Source organism: Oreochromis niloticus, linkage group LG5, assembly GCF_001858045.2.
Source record: "Oreochromis niloticus isolate F11D_XX linkage group LG5, O_niloticus_UMD_NMBU, whole genome shotgun sequence".
Lineage (NCBI taxonomy): Eukaryota > Metazoa > Chordata > Actinopteri > Cichliformes > Cichlidae > Oreochromis > Oreochromis niloticus.
Genome location: NC_031970.2, coordinates 12,916,708 through 12,931,636, shown reverse-complemented (window position 1 = coordinate 12,931,636; position 14,929 = coordinate 12,916,708). Strand labels below are relative to the sequence as shown.

Below are 14,929 nucleotides of genomic sequence, written 5' to 3'. Positions count from 1 at the left end.
TCACCCCTTTGCGGTGCCATGCTTCCGGTGCCACTATGAATTCTGCACTTTTGGTTTTGCTTTTTGGTCCCGGGTTCCCCCAGGTCCAGACTGGTGGTACTATAGTGTAAGTTGGTGTGTCTTGCTCCTTCTTCTCTCGGTACCTCTGGTAATTCTTCCAACTTGAGATGCAGGTCTCTGACCACTTCTTCGATCGGCCTACCCCAATGAGTTAACTCCCAAGGACCTTCCCATCCTTTCTCTTGGGCTTCTCTTCTTGTCAGATCGGGGAGTTGCTCCAATCCCGTGGTGTAGTTCGGTGACTTCGGATCTCTATACACCCGTATTACCTGAGGGACTTGTGTGGTGGCGAGTGGTGGCCAAGCCACCTGACCATTACTTGGGTCATAAGGCCAGCACTTCTTAATGGTCTTCTCCAGAAGTGACGAGTGTTGGGTGTCTTCTCTTGTAGCTCCCCCACAGGCTCCCACAAGTTCTCTGCCAGGGTAGAGGCTCATCTGTGGCGCGGACGGTTCGCCAGGCTCCTCACATATCGTGGACAGTCTCTCTGAGCTTCCACTCCCTCTCCATATCTCCTCAGCTCCGGCCGACGACTTCAGCATTTCCAGGGGTCCAAATACCTTCGCACTTGCCACCCTTTTGCCTGCCCAACAGTCTCCCATTCCTGGTGCACAGCAGGCACATGTTGCATTGCTGCAGACGTTCTCCGTCCCACCGACAACTACATTCCCTGGGTTCCACTGGAGTTCCTCTTAAATCCCACTGCGTGACAATCTTCAGTCTAGGCAAACAGGTCACTCTGCACATGCCACAGACATAAGCGTCCATTACCTTCATGGGTTTGTAGTACATTTCCTTAAACTCCCCCGTTGTTCTTCGGGCTTTAATTGGCTTCTCCTGACCCGGTCCTTCCCATTGGACCGTCAGGGTGGTTGGTTTCATACATACCACACAGGTGTTCTTCAGTTCTTTCCAGCTTAGGATTCCTGTCGTATGAGGAGGAGATGCTATCTGCGCATAGTTCAATATCTTCAAAGCTCTGCCTGCCCAGAGCCATGACACTGTTCTTCTTTAAACCCCCCCCCATAGACAGTGGCCATTCTGATGTAGGGTGGTAGGTCTTGTGTGTTCTTGGCCATCTTGGTTCCTGGTTCCTTCTAGTTTGAAATTGGCTTAAGCTGCTCCACACCCTGGATTCCTTTGTTCTTTAGCAAAACCGTGTTGCTGTCCAAAATCTTCTCCACTATGTCCAAACCCTCGTACTTGGCCTTCACTGCAGTGTCTTGTTGTTGGTCACGTGCCTTAACCCACACCTTCTGTCCTATGTGGAATGGGACCTTCTGGGCTGAAGCCTCTTTGTTATTTTCCAAGCTCCTCCCAGCTTCTGACATCACAAATGGGCGTAGATTCAGCTCCTCTGCTGGGGAGGGGTGACCTGTTCTCGGCCGGTCGTTCAGGGCCCTCCCAATCTCCAGGGTCTTAGTGCTCCACTCCTTGGAATTGGCATTCTTACCTATCCAATTTTTCACCAGCCCAATGGTCCGTTCCACGACGCCATTAGCCTGAGGTGTGTAAGGTGGAGAATAAATCCTAATCACCTAATTTTGTTGACACCATTGGTCCACTTTTGCATTGCGGAAGTGCGTCCCATTGTTCGTCCGCAACTCTTTAGGCACGCCCAGATCACTGCACACCTGTTCCAACATTGCAACCACACTGTTTGCATTGGCCTTTCTTACCGGCTTGGTAACTACAGTACGTCCCCTGACATAGAATCCACAAGCACCAACAGGTATTTTTCTCCCTTTTTCCCTGTTACTCCCATTGGTCCTGCAACATCCATGCATACTGACCCCCATGGAATAGTGCTCTTTATGGTGAGGCCTCCGACTCGCTGTCCTCTTCTTCCGGCGTTATATTGACCACATACCCGGCATTCTTTTAGGACTCGTCGTGTACCGCCTGTACAACTCCTGTCACCGACTCTTCTGGGACTACCCGGCCCCTGGGTGTCTCGTCCCACTTCTCAATCCCGACAAAGACTATTTTCCTTTGTTGCACGAAGCAATCCACTTCATTGTTTCCTCTCCAATGAGCCCCCTCCTTGACGTGGGCTCTTTGGTGGACTACTTTCAAGTCTATACTCATTCTCAGTTCAGCGATCTTTTTCTATAGATCTTTATGGGCCACTGCCTTCCCCTTGGCACTCTCAAATCCATTTTCCTCCCAGATGTTGAGGTGTTCTGTAAGCGCTTGGGCACAGTAGTTACTATCTGTGTAGATGATCCATTCATCTGTTGGTGTTGTAGTTTCTTCCGATTTCTGCGGTTTCTCTGTGCCTGGTTTTTCTGATGTTGGTGGGCGAATCTGGTCCAGCTTCTCTCTGAATCCTTCCGACAATCCCAGGTCTGTGGATACTTGGAACCCCAGGTACTTAACCTGAAACTGCCCAAGCTGGCACTTCTTGAGGTTAAGTTTGAGTCCTGCTGCTATAATTCGCTCCACTACCATCTGCAACTTGTCCAGGTGTTCGTCCTCAGTGTCATCGGCAATAAACACGTCGTCTATGTAGACTGTCACCTCCAAAGCAGCCAAAATTTCCATTACTGCTGACTGAAACACATTCGGTGAATTCTTGTACCCTTGTGGAAGACGCTGCCACACATAGGCTTTCCCTTTGTGTGTGAATGCTGTTTTCCCTTGCGATTGCTTCGCCAGCCTCAGGGAAAAGAATCCATTTGCCAGGTCCAGGCAGGACTTGAACTTCTTTACCTGGAGGGTTTTTAACGCACCTTGGGGGTTAATTAAACTGGCTCGGTTGGCTACCGGTTAAGTGCCTTGAAGTTGATTACAGGCCTCCAGCCCCCTCCAGCCGACTCCGGTTTCTTCACCGCCTGAATAGGGCTGTTCGTTATCGGGTTTGGCTCTTCTCTGATGATCCCCAGCCTTGATAGTTCCTTCACGATCATATCCATTTCTTCCACCGCTCCAGGGTTCAACGGGTATTGTCGAACTGGGGGATGCACTCCTCCCTCGATAACATGTACATACTTCGGGCCCAAATCTCCGCAGTCATTCTTGAACCTTGCAATGTTTGCCTTTGCAAGGATGTGTTTCAGCCTCTCTTTTCCCATCAAGGATAGGCTACTTTCCTCCACTTTTTGCTCCAGCACGACTGGAACATCCACTGGTTTATACTACATGCTGTCCGTCTTTTCCTCCAGGCCTGGCCCCATTTTGACCAGTCTTGTTTGTAGATTTTTCAGTCTCTTTTGTACCGTTGTGCGGCACCTCTTTGGTTTCTGTAGTTCTTTCATATCCTTCACTGTTATCAAGTCATAGGGTCCTTCAATCCATACTAAACCCTTCCAAACTCGTATGGCCTTTTCTCCACCGATCCATTTGCAAACTGTACAGTCAGGTGTCCTTCTCTCTTGAGGCTTCTGCGGGTCATTGACACCTCTGCCCCTGTGTCTACCAGGTATGGGGATCCATCCACTAGCGTGTAGATTTCATCCCCGACCCAGTAGGCATTGTCCAGGGTCACCTGCGCCTCTTGAGACGTCATTTGCTTAGCCCTCCGGATGTCACCCAACGGGCTTCCCGGAGAGTGTCTCGTTGTTCTGGTGTGAGTTTGCTGTATTTTTCTGGGGGCAAGTAACCTCCTTTCTTTGCAAGTGTCGCTCGTGGCCTTGGCTCAGGTGGCTTTAATGGGCTGACCTGTGATCTCCCAGGCGGCCTTCTGGTTGGCCCAGGAGGGGTTGGTCTTGGTGTTGGCTTCTCTGCTTTGACAGGCTGTTTAGCCCCTTTCTTCCTTTTCCCTTCATAGACGTTCTGCTCCAAGTCGTACTTTTTCACCTCAACTTCCAATTCTCGGATAGAGGTCATGTCAGCTGGCATCCTTACAAAGGCTACCTCTCCTCTTCTCCCTTCCGTGATGGCTCATAGAGTCTTAACATACCTCTTTGGGGGGATGGAATCCTTCAGCATGTGCCATACCTGTGAGAGTGTCTGTCCATTCTCCAGTCCAGCTCTACCACGTGCGATCAGGAACTCCTCGTCATCCAAGTCTTCCAGCACCAATCTTTAATAATGCTTGACTGCTGGTTCCCTTGCACTCAAGGGTTGTGAAGTCAGGTGTGTGAGCCACAACCTCCTGGCACTGTCGTTACTGGTGCAGCTCTCTACCAGAGGCCATACCTCTCTCAAGTACTCGGTTATACTTTCCTCTTCCTTTCTTTCCCAAACCAGGTTCTTCAGTTTCTTGAATTCTGGAAACTCTTACGTCTCAGTTAAGGTGGTCTGGCCGCTCCCTCGTTGTTCCTCCTTAGGTGTAGGGTGATGGATTGTCGGCTCCAAATCTTCTCCTTCTTCTTCGTCCGAGAAGTCTCTTTTCATTTTCTCTAAGGTTTGCAGGGCAAAGTGGTAGGCTGCCTTCTTCATTCTTCTTAACATCATGTCATGGGCGACTGCCACATACGCTGCCCTGAAGTTTGCAGTTAAGTCCCTACACGCGACTAAGGTGGGGTAGGCTGTAGGGCTGTGCGATATGACCAAAATCTCATATCCCGATATTAAGACATCTATCGTCCGATAACGATATAAATCACAAAAATGTAACATTTTCTGTAAATTCTGTGAACGTCGGGCAGCTCGACTTGCGTGAAGTGTTTCCAGCTGGGCGTCGCGTACCTGGAGTTGAGTGTTTTAAGTGATGCATGAAACGATACATTTTTAGACATAGGTTGTAACGGCCGCCGTTTTCTTTGTTAGTATTTATTACACCGCGTGCTGCGGGGAAAAGCCTGTTCTAATGTTTGAGTCTAAGGTTTATTTTTTTAGCACCTGACGGCTCTTTTTTGCTTCTCATCCGCAAATACTCTGCATCTTTCACGTGATTCAGTTTATTTTGAAAAGTCTCAACAGGATCTTGAGCTTTATTGTGAAAGGTTTATGTGGAAAATAAACAAGCGGACACGAGGTGGTTTTACCGTCATTGTTGCTAACGACAACGCATAAAAACAAGCGCTTGTCCTTCTGTAGTGTGGTTATATTAAATATAAGAGAAAGAGAGAACTTTAGGAAATTAATATAGCCACTACAGTGACCATCAAAATAATGAAAAAATATTGCCGTAAACAGTTTATTTTGCGACACCACGAAACAAACGATAGCGTAAAATGAAACGATAGACGTTTTTATATCGTCATCCGATATATATCGTTATATCGAACAGCCCTAGTAGGCTGGCATCATTAGTATGTTAGCCCACTCACCTATAGTTGCCGTTACTTCCAGCTTCTGTTTCTCATCCAGTTTTTCACTTCACACACTGGGGATCTGGTAATCCCTCTGACCTGCTTCAGGAACATAAGCTCTTCTTCCATCTTCCACTGGGCCGAACTGTATCTCACGGGCCATCTTCTCGCTGGCTTTGCCCACGTTGACCATCTCAACCGGTTTCTTATTGCCTTTCCAGGCTCCTGATCTTAACTCCTTATATTCCCTTGGTTCAGGCGTCGATAGCAAGCTGGCCTCCTCAGTCTCTTGCTCTTCTCCCGGGTCACTTTCAGCCTCTGATTCGTCTCCTTCCTGCTGCTGAGTCTCCGGGTCTTCCCTTTTGAGGCTCCTGTCCTTCTCTACGCGTTGAAGTGGGGTGAACTTCGCAGGAGGCAGTAGTCCCATTCCGCTCGTCCCAGGCTTTTCTCCGCTCAGGTCATGCGACAACCTCAGCACACTTTCGTTGAATTCCTCCTCTTGAGGCTTTACTCTTGGTGTCTTAAAGCCGCTGTTCCTTCCCGTCGAAATGCGAGGCTCCTTTTCAGGGTTCGTTGACTCTTCTGTTGCCTGCACAGGTTGGGACTCCTCTTTCGCCTGTTTCTTCGTTCTCACCGGGTTTAACCCTTCCTGCCCTCCTTCTAGTTCGGCTAGTGTTCTTCTCAATCGCTCCTCTTGCTGTGAGGGGGACGAGATCATCACAAACTCCTGTATGGTGTTGTAGGCTTTTGCTGCTTTCAAGTATAGTCGTACCGCAGCCAGCATTGCCCCTTCAGCGACCTCCCAATGCAGGGCTCCGGACCTCAGGCCGTCGGTGCACATTACTACTCTTCTACTGCCCATCACATTGGCTTGGCCGAGTCCTTTCTCCAGGATTTTTACCATCTCCCGTTGGTACTCACTGGCTGAGGAGGAATGTTCTCCAGGGACTGTCTCATGGGTTGCATATTCTTCTATGTGCAAATGGATTATAGCATAGTACGGCAGTTCAGCTCCACTTGTCACGACCCCTCGATGTCCTCTCGCAGGGCACTTCTGAGTTTCTTGTTGTAGAACCTCAGGTCAGTGTCCGTGAACACGAGCAGCGCATCTCCGTTTAGATCCCACGGGCTCCCTTCCAGTTGATATATTTTCACTCCATCTGGGTTTGGGAGCTCTTTTGCTCCCTCGGGGACTGCTCAGCTTGTCCCTCCAGTCTTGGGGGTCATGCTTCCGCTGTCTCTCCCTTTCATTTAGTCGCTTGACCACTGGCGTTGCCTCAGCTTCCATGAATTCAGGGAGCTCCTCCTGTCCAATTCCTGCTATCAGCGATCACCGATGAGGGACTAAGTTCTTCTCCCTCACTCTCCTCCGGGCTCTCCTCTTCATCTAGCTGGCTGGATGTCTCGACTACTACTACTTGTGAAGCTCCTTCAATGGTTCTTCATACTCCTTATAACACGGTGCTGCTTTAACGTGGGTATTTAGTAACACACAATCCACATCTGTCTCTCTAGCCAGCATCTTCACTACTGGGTCATACTTCTCTGCTGGGCTAACCAAGGTGCTGACGCTCCCCTGGGTCCTTGCCTTCAATGTTATGTTCCACCACTTTATCCAACCGCAGATGTTTTCTTTGCTTTTCATCTCTTTTGGACTGGATATCACCACCACAATCTCTTTATCACAGGTCTTCGGCGAATAAAACTTTTCTCCTCAGTTTATTGCTTCCTCAATTTTCTCACTCAGGGTCTCAGTGTCTGTTTCTTCATTCATCTCTCTAAGGTGCACCCGGACTGACTGATGCCAAAAGTTAAAGCCATTTCCGTAGGGTATTACTTGGCACAGTTGCTTGTGGGTTCCCGCTGTCCCTCCTGTGGCCTCTGGACCCTGAGGTGGGTTTTCTCTTTGGAGGGAAGGAGGGTCCTCGTGCGGACTGATAGAATCCAGTTCCCCGCTGTGTTGGAAGAAGTCCAAAGGAAAGATAAAGTGTAGCCCAGTACAAGGCTCCCCGACTTCACCTTCTTGACTCTGATCCCAACTCGGCATACGATGAGTAGGCAGTCCAAAATTCATAATCCAATCAGTCGATCCACAGTGAAGGGCTATGACTTCTCCTCTGTCGTCCCTCGCTCGAAGTTTTCTCACCGCGGATCTTCGGTCTCTTCACATCCTACTCATCGGCTCGGGACTAGAGGAAAAAGTGCTTTTCTGCCTCTGCCTCTCAATTTTATACACCTTTACGGACCTGTCTAGACATGTGTCTAGACATGTCTAGACATGTGTCTAGACATTTACCGGGCGGAAACACCATCTACGGACATGTCATGTTCCTCCTCAGGTCCACCCTTTACTCTTGACGCACTGGCATGACTTGCAGTTTTAGTGCATTTCCTTTCTTCCACTCCACCCAACAATGTTGCAGCTCAACTTCCCCTAAAAAGTCTTAAGTTACATACAAACAGAAATCACTTCTCCTTTTCTCACAAACACTATTAATTTTTTATTAATCTTTTAGCACTGGAATGCATACATAACTGTTTTTATTTGATTCTACGCTTTAACAGGCACAACAACTTTCCTTATTTCCATCCCCCCCATTCCATTTGTGATGAACATGCCGGAGATTCTCACACTCTTCTGACAAGGAAATACTCTTGCTTTCATCTAACTTCTTATGCTTTTACGGGGCCAGGTTGCAGGGGCAGCAGCCTAAACAGGGAAGCCCAGGCCTCCCTTTTCCCAGCCACCTCCTCCAGCTTATCTGGGGAAACACCAAGGCGTTCCCAGGCCAGCCAAGAGATATAATTTCTCCAGCCTGTCCTGGGTCTACCTTTCCCCTGAGCCATAATCATAAGAGAATTGATGGCGCATTTTCATGACCCAACTGGGCAGGTGGACAGCGTGGACACCCAAGTTTGTGAATGCAGTAACTTGAGAATGAGATGACGTAGGATTTTGAAATCCGTACCATAGACGCAACTACTAAAAATCTTGGATGAGTTTGAATCTCAGTGACCTTGACCTCAAGTTCAAAGTCAGAGGTCAACTTTTCTGCAAATGACCTAGGAGACTGAGGAGTAGCAGCTAACAGTATTTTTTGCTTTTTCCTACAAAATTTTAAATACATGTTTTAAATTTATACGTTAATCCTAATTTTCTATTATCTGTAGCCCAGAGGCTGTTCAGTGCCCAGGTTTGCTCTGCCACATTGGTTCAACCCTCGACAACAGCAACAAATTACTTACAAGGCAAACTAATAGACCATTAGTCAGCAGTTAGAATGAGATAAACTGTTACTGTGTTCATGTACAACAGGGCAATTACAGGGCGGCTAACAGGCCGCAAAACCAACATCTTCTCTATTCTGTAAGGGATTTTCATAACTTGATTTGATTGGATCCTGTTAGAAAAGTTAATCATTTCCCAACTCCACAATCCACAATTCAGTTTGGCAACAAATTGCACCATCATGTTCAAAGGGAATAAGAGGTGAAAGAGTGCTGAAATCTGAACTGTAAAGGTTTGAAACCTCTATATTGGGATCCACACATTGTTCATAACACATCTACGCTTTGTTTATGTACATTTCTCAAGGACTGTTAGCACACTTGTTGTGTATATTTCATTTTAATGCAAACCCTTTCAAGGAAGGCTTTTCCTCCTGTGGTCTCGATACAAACTCAACATGTGTTGTGTAATTTTGGTAATTCAGACTTATAAAATTAGCTTGGCTAGGTGCCTTTTTGTATGCCATGATACTGATGGCAAACTTCAAATCCACAGGATCTCCCAAGCTGTGCTGCAGTTGCACTTGACTCAGCACCAGACCATCGTTGCAAGGTGGAAACCAATGAAAATAACATGTTTCAAATCACAGCCCATGTGAAAGCACCTTACAGATGGGTGAACTGACGATACCTTATGTGTGCAGTTAAAGCTTTCCTAGAAGTGTTAAACCGTTTTACCCTGACTCCTAGAACAACACTCTTTCTGCTATTTGTGACCTCCTGATTTTCACATTTTGCTTCAGGTTTTTCCTTGCCTGCTTAATGAAAGGCACACTTCAGCAGTGTAGACTGGCACTGAGTCTCCCTTCATGTGGCTTGAAACTTGTGAGAGGGGCTCACAGAAGCAGAGGAAAGCTCTGGAGGTGGGGAAGGAAGCGAAGGAGTCGGTGGCTGATGTTATATTCATAGATTCATGAATACTAAAAGAGCCAGAAGTGTTGAGTTACTTGTGTAAATGAGGACAAAAACTCTAAATATGTAATTCTGATGAACAGAAATTAGTTTTAAGAGATTAATCAATGTCAAGAGAAAGAGTTTTAACTCAAGTGTCCAGCTGTTTTAGCAAACATGTACATTATAGCCTGCTAAAAGTCTATAATTCAAATTTTGTAGATATAAATGAGAAGTTGTTGAAATTATACAAAAAAAAGAAAAAACAAGATGTTTTTGTGAGCTGTTGTAGATGCATAAAGGCAATAAGAAGGCAGTTGCTAGGTGATTACCAGGCAATGTGATTGCATCATAATATACCATGCATAATTCAGCTTTTGTGGATTAAAAATTAGGCTTCCTCAGCAGGAAAGGGATAGGTGTCCACTCCAGGTCAGGGATGAGCTGCTCCCCCAAGCAGAGGAGTTTAAATATCTCTGGGTCTTGTTCAAGAGGGGAGAGGGAAACTGGAGCTTTACAGATGGATTGGTGTTGCAGGAGTGTCACCAGGAGGGGACAGCTGAGGTGAAGCTGTTGATTTAGATCAGGGGTCCCCAACTCCAGGCCTCGAGGGCTGGTGTCCTGCAGGTTTTAGATCTCACCCTGGGTCTACACACCTGAATCAAATGATTAGTTCATTACCAGGCCTCTGGAGAATGGCAAGACATGTTGAGGAGGTAATTTAGCCATTTGAATCAGCTGTGTTGGATCACGGACACATCTAAAAACTGCAGGACACCGGCCCTCGAGGCCTGGAGTTGGGGACCCCTGATTTAGGTTACGTCCACACGTACACGGGTATTTTTGAAAACTGAGATTTTCCGTTTTCGTTTTAAAAAATAATCCCGTCCATACGTAAACGCAGAAATGAAGGAAAACGCTGCTAGGAACATGCCAAAACAACAGGTGGCGATATATTCCTAACCGTGTAGAAATGTTGGCCAATCAGAAGTCTAGAAGCCTCGGTGGGAAATAGTAAACAAAGATGGGGCATAGAAGCAGAACCGAGTCGTATGTGTGGAGGGACAGTAACTGTGTGTGTATATGTAATCATTTAAACACTGCAGAGAGTAACAGTAACAGTATTGTAGAAATTCATTTAACCGAAACAATAACGTGGCTCACAGTGTGACGTCAAAAAAGGCGCACACCTTTGACGCTACGTTTTCTCCGTTTTTCTCGTCCACACGTAAATGCAAAAACGGAGTTTTCGAAAATATCCACCCTGGCAGGCGTTTTTAGAAATCTCGGTTTTCAGTGACCGAAAATGCCGTTTACGTGTGGACGAAAGGTGCAAACGCATAGAAAAATCTGCGTTTTCAAAAATACCCGGGTACGTGTGGACGTAGCCTTAGATGGATGGAGGGTGTTATTGTCATAAGATAAACTTTCTTTATAAGGCATTATAGATGTATAAAAGCTAAACACAGGTAATTTTAACTCATTGCTAGATCGTTGCTAGGCAATACGATGACATCATAATATCTGATATAGATTAGAACCTTCAGGGGACTAAAATGTACTTGTGTGACAAGTTTTGTTGCTCAACTCCTCAAAAAAGCGTCATTGTTATTTTGAGAATTACATTTTTGCTTCAAGGCTTCCACAGCAATAAATCTTCACTCTCTCAGCAAACATGGGTGAAACATTGACATTATCTCCCCAGTGGGTGTGGTGTGACAGCAGAAAGTGCTCTGTTGTAGGACAGATGGCTGCACAGAGCTTCAGTCAGACTGGCTCCTCAAAGAGAGAACTATCTGTTGGATTAATGAAGTGGAGAAATTAAATGCATGTCTTTTTTTTCTTTTTGTTTCAATATGATATTTGATTGACAAGTTGTTTGAATATTAAATGGTTATGATCAAACAATGAAGCTATGTCTAGCTTCATGTTAATTCTGTCGTATTTGTTGCATTGTTTCTCTGCCGATCAATCTGATCATTAAAAACCTGTTATGTTGTTCAGTGTTTAAGATGAGAAATGGACTTCAGAGGAGGAGATGGGAGTTTGAAGTCTAAAAATAGATATTCTTAATCCCAGCACAATTAAGAATATTTCATTTGACTGCATAATTTTATTGTATTTCACACGACTGTATAATTTTTTTTTTTCAGAGCCAGTGTTCTTCCCAGTTTTCCCAGAAGCAAACTCCTCAGTCTTGTATCATTAATGAGAATTCAGCAGCTAGGTTTTCAGCTCTTTTTTTCAATCTGCCCATATCAACATCTAATTTTATTTAATTTTTTTTAATTTAGTGTATGTTCATCAGTTCTCGATAGCATAGCTCTGATAAAAGCCAGACAGATCAGATTCATTGCCGTAGAAGACAATAGAAAAGTCTTGATCCTTTTCATCTGATCAACTGTCTCATCAAGTTGTATTTTCCAAGTTTTATCTGATTTCCAAGATCTCCTTAAAATATAGTCTCCCACATAGGTACTTATTCCTTCCAAGCTGACATCCCTCCTAAATTTATTAATGATGTTCTGCCAGTCATCTTTCCTAGTCTAAAATAAATCATTTCCTTTCATCTGGCTGCATTCCAAATTACTGCAAAACATTGTCTTCCCTCTGCTTAAAAACACTTTCTAGATCCCAATTACAGAACCATTTCTAAACTTGCATTCAATTAAAAAATTCTTGATAAACCTGTCAGGGAAACAATATCTTTGATAAATTCAAGTCTGGTTACCAGTGAAACCATAGCACTGAAACAGTATTACCGTATTAAAAAATTGCTAATGATATTCTTTTGAACCCAGGTAAGGGTGAATATTCCATTTTAGTCCTCTAAAACTTATCTTTAGTTTTAGACACCACTGACAGATCTAGACAGATTTACAAAGCTGGGATCTCTGGCACCGCTCTCAAATGGGTTTATACTCAGAGATGTTGAATAGAGAGTCGCATCTTCTCCGTTCATTCTAGTGGACCAATTTTTAATTATTTTTTTTAAGGGCAATGGTGTATCATAGAGTCTCGCAATTGTTCCTGGAAGTTAGCAATATACACTAGCCAGGGATGCACTTTTAAGAAAGTAAGAAGTCAAAAAACTAGATAGTAAGGTATTACCATGCAGAAATCAATTTCAGCTGTGGAGTAAAACATGTTAGTTGATTTTTTTCATAGTGTTATTAATCCCAAAGGAAATTCATACATTATGTGATCGGCTTCTCCCACAGAAGATCACTCTATAAAAACGTGAATTTGAAGATGAATGAATTTGTAGTTTTTGGACATATGACCAGTTGACAGTTAGGCATCAAACACTTAATATTAACCAGGAACAAAAAAATTATTTATAATTTTATCCTAATGTTATGGAATTAGAAAATAAACTTTTGCTGGTTGAATGAAATATAACATTACGGCCTGTAGCTTTGTGGTCCGTTTAAACATATTTATCCACTGCTGTAATAAAATGATAAGTGCACAACAATAAGGTAAATGGCTAGCTGTTTTTGTGATATATAGGTATATTTAAGATTCAAAGAGCATATTTGTGAATTTTTGTAACTTGTGTTTTTTTTTGTGTGTGAATATTTCATGTTTAAACTATTAAGTGAGAAATGTATTTTCTAAACAAACCTCATGCTCGTCCACCGAATCATTCTGATGTCAGCTGACAATACTGAGAGTCACATGACAATCGCATCCTTTCTTTTGAAAGTCTTAAATTAATTTGTCATTAAGATTATTTTCAGTCTGAGTTATTGTGGAATTACTGACAACACAATGAAGAAAATCTAACAGATACAAAATATAATAATAATTTAAAAATATATATTCCATCAATAATAACAAAAATTCTACGGTAAGTTGCGACTGGGGTTGGTTAGCATACAATGTTGAAAAATTAAATTAACAACAGCAGCTTTGACTGTGATACACAAATTTAAATACAGTGTGTCAAGAAGGCGGGCACTGTAAGGTTTTCTGTTAGCACTTTGTATAATTATATTATGTATACATTTTTACTCTGAAGTCTTTATGAACAACATGTCGAGCCCGCATTCTGGGTCCCCACTGATGCAACTCACTATTCAAAGACTCTGATCATACTCAGTTAAAAGATCCATCAGAATTCTTATTAATAACTACATTGTCCTCATCTGTGCCTGCCATGTGAGGGGTACCTCAGGACCTCAGTCCGTGATCCAGTTCTGTTTTCTTTATACATATTACCCTGGATCATCTACTAAACTGCTTCAAGGGCTTCTCCTATTGCTATGCTGACGATGCACAGCTGTACTTTTGTACATATGTAACAACCTCAACATCCTCTCCTACCTTGGTGAAAGCTTTGTCGCTATTGATGAGTCAATGTCTTCATATTTGCTCCAGAAAATCTCATAATTGGTGGAGATGGTGTTAAAGTTTAACCACTCACACAGTTCTCTCTTTCTCCAGGTCCATGCAATGCTGGAGTCAATCTCCTGCAGTTTCACAAAATGGAACAAACACATGATGGACACCAGAGATTACCAGGTGTCCTTCACCTTCGGGCCATGTGACCACCAACAGGAGGTCAGCCTCCGTGTCCACCTCCTCGACTTCATCTCCAAATCTGTGAGTCCATTTTTTTTAGCTCACCGCTAGCATTGTGTAAATTACCTTGGAAGAATTCAAAGTATTAAAAACCAAATATAATCATTAATATAATTGGATTTAATTGGTGCTATGACTTTGTGTCCATCTTCATGTTTCAGGGGTTTACGATACGCAACACGCGTGTTCATCACATGAGTGAACGGGCTAATGAGAACACAGTGGAGCATCATTGGACATTCTGCCGCCGAGCTCGCAAAGTCGATGAGTGATGGATGAAACAAAGGATTGATTTACATTACAGATATGTAATGTGTCATCAGACACCGACAGAAACTTTTTTGTTTGTTGTTTTGTGAAAACATTGTATGTTTTGTGTTTTTGACTTAATCCACTCAAAGTTAAAGCACAAAGTGAGGTCACTGACATCATGAGGACTTCAATAAATAGTACTACTGCTTTAAAACAAACACCCAATGGACAAACGTTTACAGACAGACTTCAAGCATGTGGAATCTGTTGGTGTTTGACCCTCCAGCACCTTTTGAGATGAGCTGGATCTATGACTGTCTACTTATCACGTCACTTTCTCGGTGTTGGACTTCAGTAATCTGGAGTAAACCAGAAGATTGAAAATGATTATAGTAGCAGATTAATATTCATGGTTTTAAATGCAGGTGTTTAGTTATCAAATACCTTGAATGCTTCATCATACCTTTGAGTACATTGTGAGTGTTGGATACAGTTTTGGCATGTCAGTGGGGTCGAAAATTGGTTGTCTGTCATTGTTCACTACAAATTAAAATTTTTTTTAAAAAAAAGGTCTGTTTTGTGTTATTAAAATTGGTCAGAATTAGGTTTTAGTTTTTTGGGGGGGTTTCTAAACTTTAAATTTGAACAAAATG

The 14,929-nt window shown here is 43.8% G+C and overlaps 1 protein-coding gene across 1 annotated transcript in view; it reads left to right on the top strand.

Moving 5' to 3' along the window:
* Positions 1-14,686, top strand: part of kctd6a (potassium channel tetramerization domain containing 6a) — a 30,127-nt gene extending 15,441 nt beyond the window's left edge. The window contains exons 5-6 of the mRNA XM_003447659.5: positions 13,887-14,045; positions 14,186-14,686. Coding sequence (XP_003447707.1) covers positions 13,887-14,045; positions 14,186-14,296 — 270 coding nt within the window. The 3' untranslated portion in view covers positions 14,297-14,686. The remainder of the gene's footprint in view (positions 1-13,886; positions 14,046-14,185) is intronic.
* The last annotated feature ends 243 nt before the right edge of the window (positions 14,687-14,929 follow it).